At 45.2% G+C, this 26,846-nt stretch overlaps 1 protein-coding gene across 1 annotated transcript in view; it reads right to left on the reverse strand.

The window, feature by feature from the left end:
• Window positions 1–11,376: 11,376 nt before the first annotated feature.
• Window positions 11,377–26,846, reverse strand: part of LOC115416020 (WD repeat-containing protein 7-like) — a gene marked incomplete at its 5' end in the record, with an annotated part of 65,044 nt that continues 49,574 nt past the window's right edge. Inside the window, 10 exon segments of the mRNA XM_030129719.1 lie at window positions 11,377–11,890; window positions 12,029–12,231; window positions 12,524–12,628; window positions 16,419–16,518; window positions 16,872–16,954; window positions 17,072–17,221; window positions 18,168–18,285; window positions 19,524–19,710; window positions 20,587–20,811; window positions 24,709–24,822. Of these exon segments, the coding sequence (XP_029985579.1) occupies window position 11,890; window positions 12,029–12,231; window positions 12,524–12,628; window positions 16,419–16,518; window positions 16,872–16,954; window positions 17,072–17,221; window positions 18,168–18,285; window positions 19,524–19,710; window positions 20,587–20,811; window positions 24,709–24,822 (1,286 nt within the window).

Below are 26,846 nucleotides of genomic sequence, written 5' to 3' on the forward strand. Positions count from 1 at the left end.
CCCAGCCGGCCGGGCCAAAGGGACCCAAGGACAGTACCCCCACTAGCAGAGCAGACACAGCTCCCAGTGTGGAGGACCCCCCCTGAGGAAACACTGGTGTTAAAAGCTAAAGACTAAAAGCAGAACATAGGACTAAGAATAAATAAAATAAATACAGTACCAAGAGTAAAATACGTACGATTATAAATAGAATAGAATAGATAAAGTATCAGTGATAAATAAAACAAAATAAGAACAAGAAGAGTTTAAAAAATTAGTTAAAAGCCTGATTAAAAAGGTGTGTCTTTAATCTTCTTTTAAAAATACCAACAGTCTGTGCAGTCCTGAGGCTCTCCGGCAGGCTGTTCCACAGGTTGGGGGCCATAGTGGCTAAATGCTGCCTCACCCTGGGTTTTTGCTCTGGGTTTTGGTATGGTTAAAAGGCCAGTGCCGGAGGACCTCAGGGTCCGCGAGGGTTGATATGGTAAAAGCAGATCAGATAAACAGGAGGGCGCAAGGCCGTTAAGACATTTAAAAACCAGCAAGAGAACCTTAAAATCGATCCTGAAGCGTACGGGGAGCCAATGCAGCGACTCTAAAACCGGTGTCATGTGCTCCCGCCCTCTGGTCTTTGTCAGCACGCGTGCGCTGAGTTTTGTAGTAATTGGAGATTTAAAATACTCTTTTTGGGAAGACCAGAGAGCAGGGCATTACAGTAATCTAAGCGACAGGAAATAAAAGCATGCATTAGCACCTCCGTACTGGCCTGAGAGAGAAACGGGCGGACTCTGGCTATGTTCTTAAGGTGATAAAAACCTGTTTTTGTTATATTTTTGATATGTGGGATAACATTCAGCTCAGAGTCAAAAATCACGCCCAGATTTTTTACTGACTGTGTTGGTTTAAGATCTTTTAGTTTTGGTAAAAGTTTCTCTGTCTGGCCTTCAGGACCTATAACTAAAACCTCAGTTTTGTCCTGGTTGAGCTGTAGGAAATTCTCTGCCATCCATGACTTGATGTCTACAATGCAGTTAAAAAGGGCATCAACTGGCCCTGTGTCATCAGGAGACACGGCGATGTATAGCTGTGTATCATCAGCATAACTATGGAAGCTGATGCCGTGTCTCCTGATGACGTCCCCAAGGGGAAGCATGTACAGATTAAAAAGAAGTGGACCTAAAATTGAACCTTGGGGAACCCCACATCCAATTTCATGTGTTCCTGAGGAACATGTATCCATACTTACATAAAAGCATCGGTCTGTGAGATAAGAACAAAACCAGTTAAAAACAGTACCGGAGAAGCCGACTAGGTGTCTGAGTCTATTTAATAAAACGTGATGGTCTACCGTATCAAAAGCGGCGCTTAGATCCAGTAGAACCAGCACTGTGAGCTTTTTATTATCAAAATTCCACCTGATGTCGTTTAAAATCTTTAAAAGTGCTGTCTCGGTACTGTGGTTCCTCCTAAAACCAGACTGATGTTTCTCTAAAATGTTATTTCTGATTAAAAAGTCGTTAACTTGGTTAAAAACCAGTTTTTCTAAAATTGTACTTAAAAACGGTAAGTTGGATAAAGGTCGGTAATTATTAAGAATGTTGGGGTCCGAGTTGCTCTTCTTCAGAAGGGGCTTCACCACCGCCGTTTTAAAGGCGGTGGGGAAGACACCCGTCTGAAGAGAGCAATTCATGATGTTTAAAATGTGTTCCTCAAAGAAGCCATAAAATGTCTTTAAAAGTGATGTAGGAATTGGATCTAAAAGGCAGGTTGTTGGGTTTACTTGGGAGAAAACTCGACCAAGTGTCCTCGCATCAACCAGGGCAAAACTCTCCAGTGTTTCCTCAGACAAGGACAACAGTCCAGGTGTGTTAACAGACAAAACTTTCTGGGATAAAAGGCTGGATCTGATGTCCTTGATTTTAGTTCTGAAGTGGTCTGCAAAGTTTTCACAAATATCATCTGTTGGTGTCTTAATATCTTTATTAAAATCAGTGCCTGTTAAAATATTAAAAGTGGAGAAGAGGAACCGGGGGTTGTCTCTATGGTTGGTGATGAGTTGTGAGAAATGGGAAATTCGGGCCTTTTTCACTGCGTTATTGTAGGTTTGGAGTTGTTGACGTAAAATCTCGTAATGCACGGTCAGTTTGCTCTTTCTCCATCTTCTCTCAGCACTCCTGCATTCTCTTTTCAGTTTATTGATTTCATCGTTCTTTCTCCATGGGGGTGTAGGTTTTCTATTTATTGTTTTAGTTATTAGTGGAGCCACTGAGTCCAGAGTTGACTTCAGTGTACTGTTAAAATGATCAACGATAAAATCACAGGACGCAGGTCAAATTTTAGCAGGAGTTCTTTGTAAAATCTCAATAAAATTTGCAGCCACTTCAGAAGTTAGATAGCGCCTCCTCACTGTTCTCACCGGGGCCTCCTCCTGGTTAAAACTGGTGGTGATAAAAAATACACAGTAGTGGTCGGACACAGCCAGGTCGACAACAGAGGACACACTGATGGACAGGCCATGGGTTATGACCAGGTCCAGAGTGTGTCCTCTGGTGTGAGGTGGCTGTGTGACGTGCTGCTTAAAATCAAGACAACTTAGAAGGTTTAAAAACTCTCTGGATATTGGATCCGAGGAATCATCAACGTGTAAATTACAATCACCAGTTATTAAAATCCTGCTATAAGAAGTGTGAATGATTGATAAAAGGTCAGAGAATTTCGCTGATAAAAGAACTAGAGTGATGGGGTGGTCTGTATATAGTGATGCAGAGAATCGGAGGGCTGCTAAAAGTAAAGGCATGGTGCTCAAATGACTTATAACTGTTCAAAGACACTCCATTTGAGGTCAGTGTGTCATTTGTAATTGAGGCAGTCCCGCCTCCTCTTCTACCCTCTCTAGTAGAAAATAAAAAATTAAAATTTGGTGGGCAGGCCTCGGTGAGTACAACAGATGCGTCAATGCCAAGCCATGTCTCAGTTAAAAGAAGACAGTCTAACTTATTATCTAAAATCACATCATTCATTAAAAAAGTTCTATTTAAAAGAGAACGCACATTAAAAAGTGTCACATTGATGGTGACAGGTGGCTTGTTGGAGGTGGGTTGTGGGTGTTTTGTGAGTGGTCTGAGGTTATGAAGGTTCACAGACTGAGTATGGCGCTGTCTGATGTGTTGATGTAGTGTAACGATCACCGGAATGGATGAGGTGTTGGTGTGAACATGAGGTCCAAGTCCGGTACTGTGTGTATGGTGGTCAGAGGTGGAACTGAGTGAACAGGAGCGTGGACCTGGGGGACATCAATCGGTGTGGGACAGGGCAGCTGGTGCGGGTGTGGGGGTAATTACATGTTTTGGTTCTATGTTGGTTCTGTTTTGGTTCTCTGTCGGTTCTGTTTTGGTTCTCTGTCGGTTCTCTTTGGGTTCTCTGTCGGTTCTGTTTTGGTTCTCTGTCGGTTCTGTTTTGGTTCTCTGTCGGTTCTGTGTCGGTTCTCTTTGGGTTCTCTGTCGGTTCTCTTTCGGTTCTATGTTGGTTCTGTTTTGGTTCTCTGTCGGTTCTCTGTCGGTTCTGTGATGGTTCTCTGTTGGTTCTGTGTTGGTTCTGTGATGGTTCTGGGTCCAGAACCATGGTACACACAGATCCAGCTCCTCTGTTGTTTGGTGTTGGAGGTCATTACCCAGAATTCCTTGTGTCTGTCATGTGTCTGAACTGTCACTCATGGACCCAGTGTTTTCAACAGGGCGGCTTCACTTCCTGTTTCCTGTGTGCTGTGATTGGACGTCCTGCTGTAGAACCCTGGAATGGGTGTGGCCTAAATCCTTTCATATCATTGGTCAGTTTCAACGGTCGAAGTTCGTTCCGTTCCGATCCTTTGGCCCGGATCTCCATACCCACAATCCCCTGCTCCTCCAGCGCGTCGCTAACCTTAAGCCGTTGCTAATCTGCTGTTTGAACGCAGAAGTGAAAGTAAAACAGAGTCCGTTCAAGTTTGACAGCGTGTGCTTCGACAGAGCATGAGAGAAAACACAGCCATCAAAGACCACGCCCCCACCGCTGCTCAGCTGGTTTAATGCACACCTGAGGGACCGGGGGGGGGGGGGGTTCTCTGACTGCACGTCAATACTTCCACTGCAGCTGAACTCAAACACACACTGAAAAAAGAAGAAACACACACTGAAAAAAAATAACACACTGAAAAAAGAAGAAAAGAAACACACACACTGAAAAAAAATAACACACTGAAAAAAAAAAAAACCACACACTGAAAAAAGAAGAAAAGAAACACACACACTGAAAAAAAAAACACACACTGAAAAAAGAAGAAAAGAAACACACACACTGAAAAAAAAGAAACACACACACTGAAAAAAGAAGAAAAGAAACACACACACTGAAAAAAAAGAAACACACACACTGAAAAAAAGAAACACACACACTGAAAAAAACAACACACACACTGAAAAAAAAACACACACACTGAAAAAAAAAACACACTGAAAAAAGAAGAAAAGAAACACACACTGAAAAAAAAGAAACACACACACTGAAAAAAGAAAAGAAACACACACTGAAAAAAGAAGAAAAGAAACACACACACTGAAAAAAGAAAAGAAACACACACTGAAAAAAGAAGAAAAGAAACACACACACTGAAAAAAGAAGAAAAGAAACACACACACTGAAAAAAGAAGAAAAGAAACACACACACTGAAAAAAAAGAAAAAAACACACACACACCGAAAAAAAAACACACACTGAAAAAAAAAAACACACTGAAAAAAGAAGAAAAGAAACACACACACACTGAAAAAAGAAGAAAAGAAACACACACACTGAAAAAAAAACACACACACACACTGAAAAAAAAAAAACACACACACACTGAAAAAAAAAACCCACACACACTGAAAAAAGAAGAAAAGAAACACACACACTGAAAAAAAAACCCACACACACTGAAAAAAAAAAACCCACACACACTGAAAAAAGAAGAAAAGAAACACACACACACTGAACTGAACTGAAGAAATAACAGACACACCAATATCCCCAACACCCCCCCGACATCCCTGACATCCCCCCAATCCCCCTTAACACCCCCAACACCACCCCCACACCCCCAACCCCCCAGCATGTGGCTTCTGTCACTTTTGGGAACAGAAATATGAACTTGAGTTTAATCCAATAAAAACAGTAAAATACTGAACACTGATAAAATACTCATAAAAACACATCATCAAGCTAGGAACCAACAGCTAATATTAGCCAACAGCTAATATTAGCCAACAGGCTAACTGTAGTTAGCATCATCAGAAGCATGAGCTCACAGGTCACACTAACAGTAAAAAGCTTTCAGACTCAGGTTTCAGAGTGGATTTGTGGAACAAGTATCTGAGAAAAGTAGCATCAAACAACTTTTTCCAAATGTTTTTTACCGATTTTATGAAGGCTGATTTCTGCGACATTGTTTTATTTGTGCAGAAGTTGATACTGAATATTTTCATGTCATTCCCATGAGCTGAAGTCTGTGCTTTACTTTTGTGCTTCATGTGTCGGTGATAAAACAGTTTTTTTTCAGTTTGTAGACAAACTTCCCGTTGTGTTTCTGGGTCGACTCCTTCTGTTCGGTTCCAAACATTTACACATGAAATCTTTTCCCTCCAACTCCTCCTTCGTTCCAGCTGTGAGATCCTATCGATCCAAACTACAGCTCGGCTTCTGATAATCTTTTTATCTGGAGGAAAAAAAAACAGGACTGGGAGCGAAAACACAGGAACTTTTGGGAACGTCGATAACGAAGCAGAAAAAACAGAAAACAGAAGAAAAGGACGAAGGTTCACATCAGACGAACGCAAACACGTGGACGTCCTGGTGTCGAATTACAAACCTGCGATTATTCACAAGAGACGAAGGAATTAACAGGAGTTTAGACCAGAGAAGGATGAGAGAAGGATGAGAGAAGGATGAGAGAAGGATGAGAGAGAAAGCCCAAAGAAAAGAAGAGAAAAGAGAAGACCAACACAAAGAAAAGAAAAAAGAAAAGGAAAGATAAAGAAAAGAAGAGAAGAGAAAAGAACAGAAAAAAAGAGAAGAGGGAAGAAATGAAAGAGGATGGACCTGAAGAACAGCTGACCTTTGACCCTGTCCTGAATGTGGGCGGAGCCAAAGACCACAACGTTGAGGAAACAGTTGAACTGAAGAAACCGACACAAAAACAAAAAGGATTTGAACGAACAGACGTTTGTCCCAGAGTTTGAGTTCACACAGTGGCTTCCTTTCCTTCTTTCCTTCCTTTCCTTCTTTCCTTTCCTTGTCTCCTTTGCTCTGCGTCTTCATCTTCTGGTTGAATTTGCTCAAACAGATTCAACTTTCACTTCAGCTAAATGTGTTTTTATTTCCATCAGGTCGAGTCGTAAACGAGAACATCATCAATGAATCACAGAAAACTCACACTGAAAGAATTCAAGTCCCACAAACAAACACAAAACAAACACACACACAAACAAACAAACACTAAACAAACACACACACACACACACACAAACAAACAAACAAACACAAAACAAACACACACACAAACAAACAAACAAACACAAAACAAACACACACACAAACACAAACAAACACACAAAACAAACAAACACACACACACACACACAAACAAACAAACAAACACAAAACAAACAAACACACAAACAAACACACAAACACAAAACAAACAAACAAACAGTGAATGAACTTTACGTCCTTTCAAACAGGGTCAGTTTTCAGTCGTAGTTTGAAGTTTTTCAGGTTTTAATGTCGTTCAAACATTGAAACATTTTAGAGGAAAAACATCAAATCAACTCAGTTTCCGTTTGTTTTATCAGACTCGTTCCCTGGGTTTCCGTTTGTTTGTGCGTCTCTGTTTCCTCCATCTTGAATCTTTCCTCCATCTGAACTCCTCCAGTTATTGATCGTATTGATCCGACGTGGGAACGTGAATTCCTTCAGAACTGAAGTTTGAGGAGTTTCACTGAAGCTGATGAGGAGGAACTTCAACTCACAGTCCAACTCACAGTCCAACTCACAGTTCAACTCACAGTCCAACTCACAGTCCAACTCACAGTTCAACTCACAGTCCAACTCACAGTTCAACTCACAGTCCAACTCACAGTTCAACTCACAGTTCAACTCACAGTCCAACTCACAGTTCAACTCACAGTTCAACTCACAGTCCAAGTTGAACTCACAGTCCAACTCACAGTTCAACTCACAGTTCAACTCACAGTCCAACTCACAGTTCAACTCACAGTCCAACTCACAGTTCAACTCACAGTTCAACTCACAGTCCAACTCACAGTTCAACTCACAGTCCAACTCACAGTCCAACTCACAGTCCAACTCACAGTTCAACTCACAGTTCAACTCACAGTCCAACTCACAGTTCAACTCACAGTTCAACTCACAGTCCAAGTTGAACTCACAGTCCAACTCACAGTTCAACTCACAGTTCAACTCACAGTCCAACTCACAGTTCAACTCACAGTTCAACTCACAGTCCAACTCACAGTTCAACTCACAGTTCAACTCACAGTCCAACTCACAGTTCAACTCACAGTTCAACTCACAGTTCAGCGTCTAAACAGTTAAATGTTCAGACCTGCACTTTGAACCTGGAAGTGTTGAACAGCTGAAACCTGAGCAGAAGGAGCTGAAGCTGAAGCCCATGTTTCATTTATGGATGTGGTGTGGAATTAATGAAGTCCAGTTTCAGATCAGAGAAACCATCGATCAGCTGTTCTGTGATCAGAGCCTCATTAATGTGAACGAAGCCTCGAGTTAATTAGAGCGAGTCCAGCTTTGATCTGCATCCAACTGGACTGGACTGGACTGAACTGGACTGGACTGGATTGAACTGGACTGGATTGAACTGGACTGGACTGAACTGGACTGGATTGAACTGGACTGGACTGGACTGAACTGGACTGGACTGAACTGGACTGGACTGGACTAAACTGGACTGAACTGGACTGTGGGTGGGGTTTGGATTTTCAGAGCTTCTGTTCATTGAATAAAACACATTTAAATCAGAAAAAGACGGAAATCTTAGACAAACCTGAACCTCATGAAGAGAAGGACACGTCATCCATCTTTCATCCATCTTTCATCCATCCATTCATGTCACTTTTCATTCCATCGATGGATCACTCATTCTTTCACTGTTGCTTTGTGTTTTTTGGTCCTTTTCTTTAAGATGATCAAACCTTAGTGGTTCTGTTTGGTCCAGATCGGGACCACCTCCTCTGGTCCTATTGTAGACCGGTTGGACCACCTCCTCTAGTCCTGGTCCTGTTGTGGACCGGTTGGACCACTTCCTGTGGTCCTGGCCCTGTTGTAGACCAGTTGGACCACCTCCTCTGGTCCTGGTCCTGTTGAAGTCTTTGTGGGTCCAGTTTGATGTGGGTTTATATGTATCAGACTGGAGGAGCAGGGACACCAGGACCTGGTTCTGTTCAGAACTTTGATGGACTGAGTCTACAGGTGCAGCTGAGGGGGGTGGAGTTTAGGGTGGAGGGGGTGTGTCTCTGTCTCTTGTTCATGTGTGACGGTAGGACGGTCACCAGGCGGATGGGGGCGGAGTCTGCGGTGCTGCGTCCACTCCATTGGTCCATTGTGGTGCAGAAACCGAAGCTGGAGATGGACCACTGACTGATAGGAGGGGGGGCGGGCTCACAACCAGGTCACATGGACCACTGACTGACAGGAGGGGGGGCGGGCTCACAGCCAGGTCACATGGACCACTGACTGACAGGAGGGGGGGTGGGCTCAGCCTGATAGATAGGGGAGGAGCTGGGACATGTGGGAGGGACTCAGAGTAGAGCTGCTGCTCCTCCACATCCAGAGGAACCAGAGGAGGAGGTCCATCTGTGAGGACGCCTCCTGGAATCCTCCCTGGGGAGGGGTTTGGGGTGTGTCCGTCCAGGAGGAGGGGTTAGGGGCGTGTCCATCCAGGAGGAGACCTCAGTCCAACCCAAGACATGATGGACAGGTTCTATCTGTGGACTGGGAACCAATCAGGGTTCACCTGGAAGAGCAGTTAGGAGGGGCTGTGGAGGGTGGGGGGGCTGTCTGGGCTCCTCTGATGAGGCTGCTGCCCCCCCCCCCCCGCAGACCAGGATAAGAGGAAGAAGACCAAAGTAACCAGTGGATTCATTCAGCAGCAGAACCGAACACAGTTTGTTTGTTTATTTATTTATTTACTTATTGAACCCAAACACTGAAGACTCAGATCAGCTGAATCAGATCTGGTGTTCACATCAGCGTTTCCTTCCTCAGATCCCAGGTTTGTGTATTTTGTGTCTGTTTCTTCTTTTCTTATTTAAAGGTGCTGCAGACTTTGGTTGTCCAGTTTTTCCTCAGTCCTCTCCTCAGTCTCATTGGTCCGTTCATCTGTCAGTCATTCCTCAGCTGCATCTTTCCCTCATGCTGAACAGTTTCTTAGTTCCATCCACCACAAACAAACCATGTGTTTACATACAGAACCATGTGTTTACAAACAGAACCATGTGTTTACAAACAGAACTGTGTGTTTACAAACAGAACTGTGTGTTTACAAACAGAACCATATGTTTACAAACAGTCCATGTGTTTACAAACAGTCCATGTGTTTAGACAGAACTGTGTGTTTACAAACAGTCCATGTGTTTACAAAACAGTCCATGTGTTTACAAACAGAACTGTGTGTTTACAAACAGTCCATGTGTTTACAAACAGAACCATATGTTTACAAACAGTCCATGTGTTTACAAACAGAACCATGTGTTTACAAACAGAACCGTGTTTTTACAAACAGTCCATGTGTTTAGACAGAACTGTGTGTTTACAAACAGTCCATGTGTTTACAAACAGTCCATGTGTTTACAAAACAGTCCATGTGTTTACAAACAGTCCATGTGTTTACAAAACAGTCCATGTGTTTACAAACAGTCCATGTGTTTAGACAGAACTGTGTGTTTACAAACAGTCCATGTGTTTACAAACAGAACCATGTGTTTACAAAACAGAACCGTGTGTATACAAACAGAACCAGGAGGAACTGGACATCTGAGGAAGTTTGTTGTGACGTCCATTGTGTGAAACGGAGGTTCATGCTGCTGCTGTCAGGTGACTGCAGCTGAGGAATGACTGACAGACCAACGGACCAATGAGACTGAGGAGAGGACTGAGGATGGACAGAACTGAGGACACACTAGGAAATGAAAGTCTGCAGCACCTTTAAGATCTGAGCTGTTTATGAAGACAGGAGTGAACAGAAGAGAAGAGACTGAGACTGAGAGGGAACAGGTTTAATGAACTGAAAGAAGAACAGAGTACAAGGAGGAGAACATGCACCAGGAGAGAGGAGGAGGAAGAGGAGGAGGAGGAGAGGGAGGAGGAGGAGGAGGAAGAGGAGAGGGAGGAGGAGGAAGAGGAGGGGGAGGAGGAAGAGGAGAGGGAGGAGGAGAGGGAGGAGGAAGAAGAGGAGGAGGAGGAAGAGGAGAGGGAGGAGGAAGAGGGAGGAGGAGGAAGAGGAGGAGGAGGAAGAGGAGAGGGAGGAGGAAGAGGGAGGAGGAGGAAGAGGAGAGGGAGGAGGAGGAAGAGGAGGAGGAGGAAGAGGAGAGGGAGGAGGAGGAAGAGGAGAGGGAGGAAGAGGAGGAGGAGGAAAGGGAGGAGGAGGAGAGGGAGGAGGAGAAAAACATCAACAGCAAAGAGGAGGAGGAAACGTCCAAATTTGAACTTTTACACTTTGTTCAACAGAATTTGTCTAACATTAGCCACAGTCACCACAGAGTTCATGCAGTGGGTCCAGTCTATACACCGTAGATCTATATGAACAGTAGATCTATGAACTGTAGATCTATATGAACTGTAGATCTATGAACTGTAGATCTATGAACTGTAGATCTATGAACTGTAGATCTATATGAACTGCAGATCTATGAACTGTAGATCTATATGAACAGGAGATCTATGAACTGTAGATCTATATGAACTGCAGATCTATGAACTGTAGATCTATGAACTGTAGATCTATATGAACTGCAGATCTATGAACTGTAGATCTATATGAACTGCAGATCTATGAACTGTAGATCTATGAACTGTAGATCTATATGAACTGCAGCTCTATATGAACTGCAGATCTATGAACTGCAGATCTATGAACTGTAGATTTATATGAACTGCAGATCTATGAACTGTAGATCTATATGAATTGCAGATCTATGAACTGTAGATCTATATGAAGAGTAGATCTATGAACTGTAGATCTATATACACACACATCTATAGATACAGATATACTAGAGCAGCAACACAAGGATTAGCACACTGTAAAAGGTAGCATCATCTGCAAACAAACACACCAAAAATACAAACATATACAGCTGGAACCAGTGAGTTTATAAACACAGAACAGAACCAGGATCCAAACCAGGATCAGAACCAGGAATAGAACCAGGATCAGAGTCTGAAACTTCATCACATACAAAGAAAAAAACTGCAAAGTTTTGAACAGAATTCACATCAGAAAAATATATTCACATAAAGTTCGACAGCGAAGAAAAGAGCGAAAAACTACAAATATTTAATATGTGGAAGAGGAAAGGATAATAATAATAATAATAATGATAATAATAATAATTACAGAGGAATGTTTGAGTGCAGACTGGAAAATATTTAGGATTAAATCAGAATGTAAACAAAATAAATAAACAAACAAACCCCTGAACTGAGTCTGAACTGTAATAAAAGACTAAAGAAAACTAAGACAGACCTGGACCTGGGGGGGGGGGGGGGGGGGGGGGGTCTGGAAGAGTCCAGGTCTGGGTCTGTGGGGGTCTGGAAGGGTCCAGGTCAGGGTCTGGGTCCATGGGGGTCTTTAGGGGTCCAGGTCCGGTCCAGGTCCAGGTTGGGGTCTAGGTCCATGGGGATCTGTAGGGGTCCAGGCCAGGGTCTGGGTCCATGTGGGTCTTTAGGGGTCCAGGTCAGGTTGGGGGTCTTTAGGGGTCCAGGTTCAGTCCAGGTCCAGGTCTAGACCATGAAGCGGTGCTCCTTGCCGTCATGGGCCATCAGGATGACGTTGCGGTTGGAGGTCCAGATGAGCCGGGCCAGTTTCAGGTGGTTCTGGGACCCAGGGGAAGCGGGCTGGACCGGAGGAACCTGGTAGGTCTTAATACAGCGGAGCTGGGGGGCGGAGTTTAACATCCCAATACTGCCCAGAAGACTGGTGTTCATCTGAGAAGTAATCAGATTACTAATGAGTAAAAGTACTACAGATGAGTACTACAGAAGACTGGTGTTCATCTGAGGAGTAATCAGATTACTAATGAGTACAAGTAGTGCAGATGAATACTACAGAAGACTGGTATTCATTTAAAAAGTAATCAGAGTACAAGTACTACAGATGAGTACAAAAACTACAGGTGAGTACAAATACTACAGATGAGTACAAAGGGACATGTGACCTGTTCAGGTGAGTGGGCGTTACCAAAGGGACATGTGACCTGTTCAGGTGAGTGGGCGTTACCTGCCAGAAGGAGATGTGGCTGTCAGCGTTGGAGTAGGTTGCTAGGTAACGTCCGTCGGGGGCGAAGGACACGGCTGTGATTGGTCCTTTGTGTCCGTGGATGTTCTGGAGGAAAACAAACAAACATTAAAGCATGAAAACATACGACCGTTCAAACACCTTTAAGCCTAAAGTTATTCTGTAATGTGACAAACGTACGCTCCGGCCCACAGGTCATGTATGGGACACATGGAAATGACATCACATCCAGTTTTCACACAAAACCACCATAAACCAAAACAGATACAGACAGGAAACAGAATACTGACAGCTGATTGGCTGAAACAACACTTCAGAACTGTCACAGTTCTGCCTCCACATGTTCAGTCTGTTCTGTCATGTTCACCTTTAAACCTTTAAGTTCACACACACTGACCTTTGACCTCTGCTTCACTGTCCACACACTGACCTTTGACCTCTGCTTCACTGTCCACACTGACCTTTGACCTCTGCTTCACTGTCCACACACTGACCTTTGACCTCTGCTTCACTGTCCACACTGACCTTTGACCTCTGCTTCACTGTCCACACACTGACCTTTGACCTCTGCTTCACTGTCCACACTGACCTTTGACCTCTGCTTCACTGTCCACACACTGACCTTTGACCTCTGCTTCACTGTCCACACACTGACCTTTGACCTCTGCTTCACTGTCCACACTGACCTTTGACCTCTGCTTCACTGTCCACACACTGACCTTTGACCTCTGCTTCACTGTCCACACACTGACCTTTGACTTCTTCTTCACTCCTCCTTCCCACAGTCACTGCTCATTCACTTCAGACTTTTTTCCCACATATTTTACATCCATACGTTCACCAGACTCTTCACCAGCCTCAGCTGTAGAATGTTGAAGACAGGATGGACGTTTGTGGACGTGCGTTTGTGGACGTACATGAGGTTGTTTAACAGGTAGTTTATTTAAGAGGAGGTTTTTGACTGAACTGAACAAGGACTCGCGTTTAAGAAGGAAATTTTAAAAAGGTTTATACTATCAGCCATTTTGACTGATATTATGTATTTTCATTATTTTTAGCACTATCATTGTGATCATTATTATTACTATAATTGCTATTATTATTAATATTATCATTATCGTCATTATTATCATTATTATTTCTATTATTATTATTATTATTATAGTTGTTGTTGTTGTTATTAATGTTCTCACATATTCCATGTGGACACAGACTGCAGGTGAAACAGGTCGGACTCGTCGTAAACGTCTGTCAGACTCTAATTCCATCAGAATTTCATCTTTTTCACATATAACCTGGTTAATGAACAGATGGATCATTCCCATCATTCCTAGCGGCTCTGGTTGCCATGGCGCTGCTTCTGTGTTGGTGTGAACTTCATCTGTTTCACACTTTAATACATGAACCTGGAGGGGGGGGGGGCATAATTCCATCAGACTGGGGGGGGGGGGTTCTGCTCCACAGATGGTGTTCCACTCAGGGGACGGAACCACGACACAGTGCTAACGTAATAAGACCGCCCACCAGGTGCATGATGGGTAACCCAATAAAGGCCTGGAGACTGGAATTACAGACTGTCACACCTCCACAGGAGATTAGGACGCCCCCACCCAACAACATTCCAGCAGTTCCAGTCCAATGAACAGCTGGAAATGGTCCAAAGGAAAGAGTGAAAGGACAGGAAAAAAAGGAAAGGTTAAAAAAAACTGAAAAATAATGTCCATTTAGAATTATACAAAGAGGAGAACAAGAAATGGGTTAAAGCACTTCTATCAGTCCATAAGCAGTTCTTCCAGTCTTCAGTAGTCTTCAGTAGTCTTCTTCCAGTCTTCAGTAGTCTTCAGAAGTCTTCTTCCAGTCTTCAGAAGTCTTCTTCCAGTCTTCAGTAGTCTTCAGTAGTCTTCTTCCAGTCTTCAGAAGTCTTCTTCCAGTCTTCAGAAGTCTTCTTCCAGTCTTCAGTAGTCTTCAGAAGTCTTCTTCCAGTCTTCAGAAGTCTTCTTCCAGTCTTCAGAAGTCTTCTTCCAGTCTTCAGTAGTCTTCAGAAGTCTTCTTCCAGTCTTCAGAAGTCTTCTTCCAGTCTTCAGTAGTCTTCAGTAGTCTTCTTCCAGTCTTCAGAAGTCTTCTTCCAGTCTTCAGTAGTCTTCAGAAGTCTTCTTCCAGTCTTCAGTAGTCTTCTTCCAGTCTTCAGAAGTCTTCTTCCAGTCTTCAGTAGTCTTCTTCCAGTCTTCAGAAGTCTTCTTCCAGTCTTCAGTAGTCTTTAGTAATCCACTGGTGCCGTTTCATGGTCCAGCCTCTGTTTGTGATTCTGTTGTGTCTTTGGCTCTTCCAGACCTCTTCCTCTCTTCCTCCTCCTCTCTCTTCCTCCTCCTCTCTCTTCTCTCTTCTTTCAGCTGTTGTCCTGTCAGTCTCCTCTCCTCCTCCTCTATGACCTCCTCTCTTCCTCCTCCTCTCTCTTCTCTCTTCTTTCAGCTGTTGTCCTGTCAGTCTCCTCTCCTCCTCCTCTATGACCTCCTCTCTTCCTCCTCCTCTCTCTCCTCTCTTCTTTCAGCTGTTGTCCTGTCAGTCTCCTCTCCTCCTCCTCTATGACCTCCTCTCTTCCTCCTCCTCTCTCTTCTCTCTTCTTTCAGCTGTTGTCCTGTCAGTCTCCTCTCCTCCTCCTCTATGACCTCCTCTCTTCCTCCTCCTCTCTCTTCTCTCTTCTTTCAGCTGTTGTCCTGTCAGTCTCCTCTCACTCCAGCTGTTTTCTGTCCTAAACTCTTCTTCTTCTTCTGTTGTGTCTGTGCTTCTTCCAGACCTCTTCTGTCTGCATTTCCAGTCCAGTTTCAGTGCCTTTGGATGCTGAAGGAAACTGGACTTCCTGACACCTGGACTTTCTTGGGCATTTCTCTGGAGGACACACCTCCATTTTTCCCTCTTCTGATGCTCTGTCTCTCTTCTCTGGTTCATTCCTTTTCCTCTTTTCCATTTTTACAGTACCACACTCCTTTCTTCAGTCCAGTCCTGTTCCAGTACTGCTCCATGGGTCTGGTACCACAGTGTGTTCCACACTCCTGTTCTGCAGACACAGGGGGTGGAAGGAATTCACAAACGCTGGGACACCTGCAGGAATTGAACCACCAACTTTCCAGACTTGATCAACCTCCATTGAACTGGGTTAGGCTTAGTTTAGGCTTAGTTTAGGGTCAGTTTAGGCTTAGTTTAGGCTTAATTTAAGGTCAGTTTAGGGTTAGTTTAGGCTTAGTTTAGGCTTAATTTAAGGTCAGTTTAGGCTTAGTTTAGGGTTAGTTTAGGCTTAGTTTAAGGTCAGTTTAAGCTTAGTTTAGGGTCAGTTTAGGCTTAGTTTAGGCTTAGTTTAGGGTCAGTTTAGGCTTAGTTTAGGGTCAGTTTAGGCTTAGTTTAGGGTGAGTTTAGGGTCAGTTTAGGGTTAGTTTAGGGTCAGTTTAGGGTTAGTTTAGGCTTAGTTTAAGGTCAGTTTAGGGTTAGTTTAGGGTCAGTTTAGGCTTAGTTTAGGCTTAGTTTAGGGTCAGTTTAGGGTGAGTTTAGGGTTAGTTTAAGCTTAATTTAGGGTTAGTTTGGGGTCAGTTCAGCGTTAGTTTAGGGTCAGTTTAGGGTTAATTTAGGCTTAGTTTAGGGTCAGTTTAGGGTCAGTGTAGGGTCAGTCTAGGGTTAGTTTAGGGTTAGTTTGGGGTTAGTTCAGGGTCAGTTTAGGGTTAGTTTAGGCTTAGTTTGGGGTTAGTTCAGGGTCAGTTCAGGGTCAGTTTAGGGTCAGTTTAGGGTAGTTTAGGCTTAGTTTGGGGTCAGTTCAGGGTCAGTTTAGGCTTAGTTCAGGGTCAGTTCAGGGTCAGTTTAGGGTCAGTTCAGGGTTAGTTTGATGTACCTGGCATTTTCCCGTGCGAACATCGTAGAGAGCGACTGAACCCTGACGAGCTCCGACTGCGATGCGATGACTGCGATCGCAGTATCCGACCATGTAGAACCTGAAGGAACAGGAAGTGACATCACACACTGAAGGAAGTGACACAGACCACCTGAAACTGGACTGGGTCAGGGTTAAACTGGACTGGGTCCGGGTTAAACTGGACTGGGTTAGGGTTAAACTGGACTGGGTCAGGGTTAAACTGGACTGGGTCAGGGTTAAACTGGACTGGGTCCGGGTTAAACTGGACTGGGTTAGGGTTAAACTGGACTGGGTCAGGGTTAAACTGGACTGGGTTAGGGTTAAACTGGACTGGGTTAGGGTAAGGATCAGGGTTAACCCTAACCCACAGCAGTGTCCTTGGCTGTGCCTTATTATGGGATGTGTGGACTTATTATGGGATGTCATCCTTACTTGCAGATGGATGGGAAACACTCCTGCAGTCCTTTCTTCTTCACCAGTGAACCTTCGATACAGTACATAATGATGTCCATCACCTGAGGGGGCGGGACATGGACAGAAACAGCCAATGAATGAACAGGACAGGATGGGCACCCCTCCCCCTCCCGTATCTCCACCAGCAGGTCCCTGCCCCCCCACCCCCACCCCCTCACCTCCACCAGCAGGTCCACTACGTCTCCAGGCATCTTCTCAATCAAGATGTCGATGACTCTCAGTATTTCAGTTTTTGCTCTGGACAGAGTGGAGGTGTGGACGTTCTGCTGAGACTGAGAGTTAGCCTGGGCCGCATTGAACCGGTGCACCTGGACCACAGAGACCAGGGTTAAAGGGGTTAGGGGGTCTGGACCTGGGTCCAGCCTCTGTTTTGTACAGTTGTGCAGTTGTGTATTTGGGTAGTTTGTGTAGTTGTAGTTGTGTATTTTGTGTAGTTGTAGTTGTGTAGTAGTTGTGTATTTGTAGTTGTGTATTTGTGTACTTGTGTGGTACCTCTCTAACGATAGTTGTGCAGTTGTGTAGTTGTATTTGTGTAGTTTGTGTATTTGTGTACTTGTGTATTTGTTTAGTATTTGTGTATTTCGTATACGTGTATAGTTGTATTTGCGTAATTGTAGTTGTGTATTTGTGCAGTCGTAGTTGTGTAGTAGTTGCGTAGTTGTAGTTGTGTATTTGTGTAGTTTGTGAAGTTGTGGTACCTCTCTGGCAATGGTCGTGTAGTTGTATTTGTGTAGTTTGTGTAGTTGTGGTACCTCTCTGGCGATGGTTGTGTAGTTGTATTTGTGTAGTTTGTGAAGTTGTGGTACCTCTCTGGCGATGGTTGTGTAGTTGTATTTGTGTAGTTTGTGTAGTTGTGGTACCTCTCTGGTGATGGTTGTGTAGTTGTATTTGTGTAGTTTGTGTAGTTGTGGTACCTCTCTGGCGATGGTTGTGTAGTTGTATTTTTGTAGTTTGTGTAGTTGTGGTACCTCTCTGGCGATGGTTGTGTAGTTGTATTTTTGTAGTTTGTGTAGTTGTGGTACCTCTCTGGCGATGGTTGTGTAGTTGTATTTTTGTAGTTTGTGTAGTTGTGGTACCTCTCTGGCGATGGTTGTGTAGTTGTATTTGTGTAGTTTGTGTAGTTGTGGTACCTCTCTGGCAATAGTTGTGCAGTTGTGTATTAACGTAATTATGTAGTTGTATTTGTGTAGTTTGTGTATTTGCATACCTGTGTATTTTTGTAGTATTTGTGTATTTTGTGTAGTTGTGTGGTACCTCTCTGGCGATGGTTGTGATGAATGCTGGTGGGCGGGCTGTGGCGATCAGAGAGAGGGCGTGTCTAGCTGAGCGGGCGGAGTCAGCAGGTGGATTCAGAGGCAGACCCATGGTGATACTGAGGACACAAGAGGACAGGGTTAGACCTGGACCTGGTCCTGGACACAAGGACAGGGGTAGGGTTAGACCTTGGTGGGATGGGACTGTGGGTGGGATGGGGCTCTGGATGGGATGGGACTGTGGGTGGGATGGGGCTCCTGGTGGGATGGGGCTCTGGATGGGACTGTGGGTGGGATGGGGCTCCTGGTGGGATGGGGCTCTGGATGGGATGGGACTGTGGGTGGGATGGGGCTCTGGATGGGATGGGGCTCTGGATGGGATGGGACTGTGGGTGGGATGGGGCTCCTGGTGGGATGGGGCTCTGGATGGGATGGGACTGTGGGTGGGATGGGGCTCCTGGTGGGATGGGGCTCTGGATGGGATGGGACTGTGGGTGGGATGGGGCTCCTGGTGGGATGGGGCTCTGGATGGGATGGGACTGTGGGTGGGATGGGACGCTGGGTGGGACGGGACTCTTGGTGGGATGGGGCTCTTGGTGGGGTGGGACAAACTGCATAAAATGACTTTGTTGCAAAATGTTTGATGATGTTTAAAGTTTAGTCAGAAGGTTAGCATTTAGCATTAGCCTTGTCATGAGCCCTCTGCAGCTCCACCCCCATCTTCCAGACTAATGGAGGAGGCTGTGATTCCTCCCCAGACTGGTGAAATATGACACCAGTGTGTGATGTGTCTGAGTGCAGACAGTCGTCATGGTAACGCTCTTGGATCCATCGCTCAGTTGTTACATTGTGTCCAGTTGTTGTTCAGATCCAGTTATTTTAACACAATGAGATGAACGGACGAAGACGCAGACATGGTGACATCATCAGAATGTGGTCCAATCAGATTACAACGGCGCGAACGGTGGAACCGCAGCGCTGTCGTCCAATCAGACGACCACAAGACCCCTCCCACTGGTGTCTAACACACTGTGTTTGAGTGTGTGTATGTGTGTTTGTGCATGTGTGTGTGACTGTGCATATGCATGTTTGTGTGTGTGTGTGTGTGTGCATGTGTGTGCATGTGTGCGCGCATGTGTGCATGTGTGCATGTGTGTATGTGTGTGCATGTATGTGTGCATGTGTGTGTGCATGTGTATGTGTGTGCGCGTGTGTGCATGTGTGTATGTGTGTGTGCATGTGTGTGCATGTATGTGTGCATGTGTGTGTGCATGTGTGTATGTGTGTGCGCGTGTTTGTGTGTGCATGTGCATATGTGCGTGTGTGCGCGCGTGTACATGTATGTGTGTGTACTCACTTTGCCAGTTGTTTCTCTGCGTCTGCACACAGCTCTAACAGTCCCATCAGAACTGCAGAAACGTCCATATATGGTTCCCACACCGTGAAGCCTCGGCCAATCAGGTCGATGGCGGTGCGTCGGATGGTGCTGTGGGGGGGCAGTTTAGGGCTGGGGGGCTGGAGCAGCAGGAAAGTCAGCGCTTTACCTGAAGGAACCATAAACGGACAACAGAAGGAGTTTAGATACAAGGGGGACAGCTGGACCTGAAGACCCCTGTTAGACCCCTGCTAGACCCCTGTAAGACCCCTGTTAGACCCCTGCTAGACCCCTGCTAGACCCCTGTTAGACCCCTGTTAGACCCCTGTAAGACCCCTGTAAGACCCCTGCTAGACCCCTGCTAGACCCCTGCTAGACCCCTGTTAGACCCCTGTTAGACCCCTGTAAGACCCCTGTAAGACCCCTGCTAGACCCCTGCTAGACCCCTGTAAGACCCCTGTTAGACCCCTGCTAGACCCCTGTTAGACCCCTGCTAGACCCCTGTTAGACCCCTGTCAGAGGGGTTTCAGAGCCCTCATGAGTGTAGGAGCTGTGTTGTTGGGGGCATGTTGCTCCTGGTAGGGCCAGGGACCAAGTAGTAGTACTTTACTCTAGTACTCCAGTAGTACTCCAGTACTCACATGTGTGTAGTAGTACTTTACTCTAGTACTCTAGTAATACTCTAGTACTCACATGTGTAGTAGTACTTTACTCTAATACTGTAGTAGTACTCCAGTACTCACATGTGTGGAAGTACTCTCCTCTAGTACTCCAGTACTCACATGTGTGTAGTAGTATTGCAGTAGTACTCCAGCAGTACTCCATTACTCACATGTGGGCAGTAGTACTTTACTCTAGTATTCCAGTAGTACTCCATTACTCACATGTGTACTCCATTACTCACATGTGTGCAGTAGTACTTTAGTATTCCAGTAGTACTCCATTACTCATGTATGCAGTAGTACTTTACTCTAGTTTTGTAGTACTCCAGTACTCACATGTGTGCAGTAGTACTTTAGTATTCCAGTAGTATTCCATTACTCACATGTGTGCCGTGCCAGTGAATAGTTGGACCCCCCACTGCTCAGGCCGAACCCTTCAGGTGCCTGTCCTCCGGGTCGGGCTCGGGCTGAACCTTTAGGAGGTTCGATCTCAGCTCCGAACTCTGCACCGATGACTCCGAGAAGGACGATGGCTGTGGCCTGTTTACGACGTTCCTCGTACGAGTTAGAGATCTTCTTTACGTTAGGAGGAAGGTTAGACAAACAACCTGAGGAGACAGGAAGAGAACTGGGTTAGGGTTAGGAACAAAACTGGGTTAGGAACAGAACTGGGTTAGGGTTAGGAACAAAACTGGGTTAGGAACAGAACTGGGTTAGGGTTAGGAACAAAACTGGGTTAGGGTTAGGAACAGAACTGGGTTAGGGTTAGGAACAAAACTGGGTTAGGGTTAGGAACAGAACTGGGTTAGAGTTAGGAACAGAACTGGGTTAGGGTTAGGAAGAGAACTGGGTTAGGGTTAGGAACAGAACTGGGTTAGGGTTAGGAACAGAACTGGGTTAGGGTTAGGAACAGAACTGGGTTAGGATTCTGAACAGGGTCCATTTTTCTCCACATGTGACAGACAGGAGCAAAACCAAATGACAAGTGTGTGAATGTGGAGGTGGAGTCAGCTCCGCCCCCCTCCGATCGTCTGATTGGACCGTTGGGCTGTTTACACCAGTGTTCCTGTAGAGTGATGAACTGTATAGAGACCTGATGACCCGCCTCCATGGGTTGGCCCCGCCTCCATGGGTAGGACCTGCCTCCATGGGTAGGACCCGCCTCCACGTGTAGGACCTGCCTCCATCAGTAGGACCCCGCCTCCATGGGTAGGACCCGCCTCCACGTGTAGGACCTGCCTCCATCAGTAGGACCCACCTCCATGGGTAGGACCCGCCTCCACGTGTAGGACCTGCCTCCATCAGTAGGCCCCACCTCCATGGGTAGGACCCGCCTCCACGTGTAGGACCTGCCTCCATCAGTAGGACCCGCCTCCATGGGTAGGACCCACCTCCACGTGTAGGACCTGCCTCCATCAGTAGGCCCCACCTCCATGGGTAGAACCCACCTCCACGGGTAGGCCCTGCCTCCATAGGTAGGCCCCGCCTCCATGGGTGGGCCCTGCCTCCATGGGCAGGTGTGCTGTGTGGATGCTGATTGGCTGTTGAAGGTCATGGATGGTCTATCCTCTGGTGCAGCAGATCCTTCATAATCACACTGAATCTAAATGGAACCTGCTCTGAAACAAAACACAATCGGCTAAAAGGGGGACGGACTGGCTCCCCCCATCACCACTATATCAGCTCCATCTGTATAAACCCAGGACGGACCAGAATGAAAAGAACCAAATGAAATTATCCCCAGAGGATGAACTGAATGAAAGAAGAAGAAGAAGAAGAAAAAGGAGAATGACAACAACAGGGTTTAGAGAAGATCCAGGAGTGGATCACATCACAGACCTGTTTAATATTAAAGAGAGGAAGAAGAGGAGGAGGAAGAGGAGGAGAAGGAAGAAGTGGAAGAGGAGGGGGAGGAAGAGGAGGGGGAATCAGCTCCTGCTCAGACCACAGACAGACTCCAGATCAGATCCATAAATATAATAAATACAAAAAGAAAACCCACAGATGACCCACAACCACAACCAGAACCAGGGTTCATCTAGACCTGATGGAACCACAACCCTCTGCTTCTAGTTCTGGTTCTGGTTCTACTGTCAGTCAGTGTAAACCCCTCCCTTTTCCCATCATGCACCTGTACTCTGCCTCCATCAGTAATCAATGACAGCCTGGTAAGACTTGATCACCAGGGACGAGCAAAGGGCGATCAATAAGAGAGATCAATAGGAGAGAGAAAGAGATGTGAGAACGAGGAGGAAGAGGAGGAGGAGGAGGAGGAGGAGGAGGAGGAGGAGGAGGAGGAAGAGGAGCAGGAGGAGGAAGAGGAAGAAGAGGAGGAAGAAGAGGAGGAGGAAGAGGAAAAGCAGGAGGAGGAGGAGGAAGAGGAGGAACCCAGTTCCATCTGTCAGACCGGTCCAGTGTTCAGATCACATGACTGTAAACCCTACACTACTGTATTCTAGACATAAGTTTGAGTCTTTTATTTACCTTCCACATATATTTACACAGGAGGTCCTCGGGTTACGAACGAGTTCCGTTCCTACGCTGGTGACGTAACCCGAATTTCCGCGTAAGTCGGAATTAACCCTTTAATACCCCCTAAATACCCCCTAAATCTCTAAATAAATATCCAAATACACATATTACGGCCTTTGTCCTTAATAATGGTCGCCACGGTCGACCAACTGAAGCCTAAGGCTTTACCAATGTTCGTCGGCGTCTCGCCTTTCTCCGACCTTTTGATGATATCCTGCTTCGTTTCCATCATAATGGCTTTCCTCTTGGCTGGACCAGCATCGCTAGAAGATCCTGCTTTCTTTTTTGGGCCATGATGTGAAAACGGAGGGTGAAAAAGGCGAGGATACCGAGAAAATTACGGCGCACAAACACAGACACTCTAGACTCAGGCGTCGTAAAGTCGAAACAGCGTAGGTCAAGTACCGCGTAACCCGAGGACCTCCTGTATGTATGTATATATATATATATATATATATATACACACTATATATATATATATCCAACAGTATTCCCTCTCCTGCTTTGACTCCCATATGAATGTCAGGTCCATCCCATTCCTAGTCTATGGGTTCAGTCTGACGTGGCTCCACCCTTTGCAGCTCTAACAGCTTCAACTCTTCTGGGAAGGCTGTCCACAAGGTTTAGGAGTGTGTTCATGGGAATTTTGGACCATTCTTCCAGAAGTGCATTTGTGAGGTCCCACACTGATGTTGGACAGAAGGCCTGGCTCTCAGTCTGCGCTCTAATTCATCCAAAGGTGTTCTATGGGGTTGAGGTCAGGACTGTGTGCAGGCCAGTCCAGTTCATCCACACCAGACTCTGTCCTCCATGTCCAAATGGACCTTGCTTTGTGCACTGGTGCACAGTCATGTTGGAAGAGGAAGGGGCCGGCTCCAAACTGTTCCCACAAAGTTGGGAACGTGGAATTGTCCAAAATGTCTTGTTCTGCTGAAGCATTCCCAGTTCCTTTCACTGGAACTAAGGGGCCCAGCCCAGCTCCTGAAAAACAACCCCACACCATAACCCCCCCTCCACCAAACTTTACACTCGGCACAATGCGCTCCCACAAGTATCGTTCTCCTGGAGACCGCCAAACCCAGACCCGTCCGTCAGATTGCCAGATGGAGAAGTGTGATTGGTCAGTCCAGAGAAGGCTCCTCCCCTGCTCTACAGTCCAGTGGCGGCGTGCTTTACACCACTGCATCCACCACTGTGCATTGCACTTGCTGATGTACGGCTCGGATGCGGCCGCTCGGCCACGGAAACCCATTCCATGAAGCTCTGTGCGCACTGTTCTGGAGCTAATCTGAAGGACACATGAAGTTTGGAGGTCTGTACCATTGACTCTGCAGACAGTCGTCCACCTCTTCACACTCTGCACCTCAGCATCCGCTGACCCCGCTCCGTCAGTTTCCGTGGCCTACCACTGCGTGGCTGAGTCGCCGTCGTTCCCAAACACTTCCACTTTCTTATAATCCAGCTGACAGCTGACTGTGGAATATTTAGGAGCCAGGAAATTTCACCACTGGATTTGTGTCACAGGTGGCATCCTATCACAGTTCCACGCTGGAATTCACTGAGCTCCTGAGAGAGACCCATTCTGTCCCAAATGTTTGTAAAAGCAGTCTGCATGCCTAGGGCTGGATTTAATACACCTGTGGACATGGAAGGGACTGGAACAGCTGAGTCTGAGGATTGGGATGGGGGAGACAAGACTTTTGGAAATATAGTGTGTATACACACATATATATATATATATATATATATATATATATATATATATATATATATATATATATATATACACATATGTATATATATTTCTCCAACATATATATTTTAATCTTTTCTTTTTCTACTATATATATTTTATTGTAACTTCTACATCTATACATTTTATTATAATAAAACTTATAATGACATCACATGGTTGTTACTGGAGTTGTTGTCATGGAAACCCAGAGTTAGAGGCAGACAGAGGCCACTCCTACCTGCTGTGATGTCATCGTCGGTGACGTCCAGCTCCTCCTCAGGGACCTTGGTTTCTATTGGCTGAGCCTCAGGTGGGGGCGGGGCTGGTGGGGAGGGCTCAGTGGTGGTTCCAGCTGGAGAATAACAAACAGATGAGTTAAAAAAAAAGAAAGAAAAAAGAACAGTAGAATAAAAAAAAAGAAAAAAAAAAGAAACAGTTTAGTTCAGATTCAGGAGCCATTTGTCAAAGTCAAGAACACAGAGAACGCACTTCCTAAGAACACAAATCTATCTGCAATTGGAACAGCTGGTCCTGGTGACCTTTGACCCTGTCCTGGTCCTAATAATAATAATAATAATAATAATAATAATAATTTATTTTGTAAAGCGCTTTCAATCAAAGTGCTGTACAGATATAAAATCAATCACAATAAAACATAAAAGCTAAAAACATTAACAGTAAAAACACATCAGGACTTATAACACAGAGTAAACCAGTGGGTGTGGAGCTTTGCTGTAAAAACCTCCACAGAACATGCCTGCCTTCTGTCCAGAGGAAGATGTTCCAGAGTGTTGGTGCACAGACAGAAAAGGCTGGCTCACCCACAGTCTTCTTCCTGACTTTAGCCACAGTCAGGAGGCCAGATCCTTGAGAGTGAAGGGCACGAGAAGGTGCATACAGTCTAACCAGCTCCGTTAAGTAAGAAGGTGCCGCTCCATTTAAAATTTTATAAGTCAATAAAAGCACCTTAAAATCAGCACGAACCTGACATGGAAGCCAGTGCAAAGAGGCCAACACTGGGGTCATGTGATCATATGTCCCAGCTCCAATCAGAACCCGAGCGGCAGCATTTTGCACCATCTGCAGGACTCGCAAACTTTTTTTAGGTAATCCTGAAAGAAGAGCATTACAATAGTCCAAACGAGATGTTACGAAGGCGTGAATGAGGACTTCAGCATCTTTGTCACTCAGGATTGGCCTGATCTTAGCGATCCTTCGACGATGAAAAAATGATATTCCAGTCACCTCCTTGATATGCTTATCAAAAGCAAGTGACTGGTCAAATATGACACCAAGGTTTTCCATCTTGTCTCTGCCAAGGACAACACAGTCATCAAGAGACAAAGTAACATTATTGAATAAATGTTGCAACTTCTGTGGTCCAATGATCATCATTTCAGTCTTTGCAGAGTTCAGGAAAAGGAAATTTTCAGAGAGCCAATCCCTAACAGCTGAAAGACAACCCTCAATTTTTGACAGGTTAAACCTATTTTCACAGGTTAAAGGCATGTACAACTGCAAATCATCTGCATAACAGTGAAAATCAATTTCCAAGGAATGTAATAATTTACCAAGTGGTGCAAGATACAGTGAGAAAAGCAGAGGACCCAGAACAGAACCCTGAGGAACCCCATGCTTCACTATGCAGGGCTCAGACAGGACATTATTAAATAAAACACACTGAGATCTCTCTGACAGGTAAGACTTTAACCAGGATAGCACCTTGCCAGAGATTCCAAAATGGTATTCAAGTCTTTCAGTTAAAATACAGTGATCAACCGTATCGAAGGCAGCACTGAGGTCCAACAACAATAAGACTGAAGCACAATCAGAGTCAGCGTTCAACAACAGATCATTAACCACCTTTGTCAGTGCAGTCTCAGTGGAGTGGTTTGCCCTAAAAGCAGACGGAAGAGGCTCAAAGACATTCTTTTCTGTCAGGTAACGGACCAGCTGCTTTGACACCACTTTCTCAAACACTTTTGATAAAAAAGCAAGGTTTGAGACGGGTCTGTAGTTAGATGGGGTTTCAGCATCTAGTCCAGGCTTCTTTAACAATGGTTTTACCACAGCTGATTTAAAACATGCTGGAAAAACCCCTGAAGACAGGGTAATAATTTAAAATAGATAAAACATACGGGCCAAGTGTAGACCAGAGCTCCTTTATGACCCAAGAAGGGAGAGGATCCAATGGACAGGCTGTTGAGCGTGATGAACTAACAATCTTAGATAGTTCAGACAATGTAGGAAGCTCAAAAACACTTAATCCTTGTCCATTGCTAAAAGAAGGTGCAGCATCACATAATGGATCCGACTGCAGAGACTGGAGTCTGCAGTCTGATGTCCATAACCTTATCATTAAAGAATAAAAGAAAG

This window comes from Sphaeramia orbicularis, unplaced genomic scaffold (assembly GCF_902148855.1).
Source record: "Sphaeramia orbicularis unplaced genomic scaffold, fSphaOr1.1, whole genome shotgun sequence".
NCBI classification, from domain to species: domain Eukaryota; kingdom Metazoa; phylum Chordata; class Actinopteri; order Kurtiformes; family Apogonidae; genus Sphaeramia; species Sphaeramia orbicularis.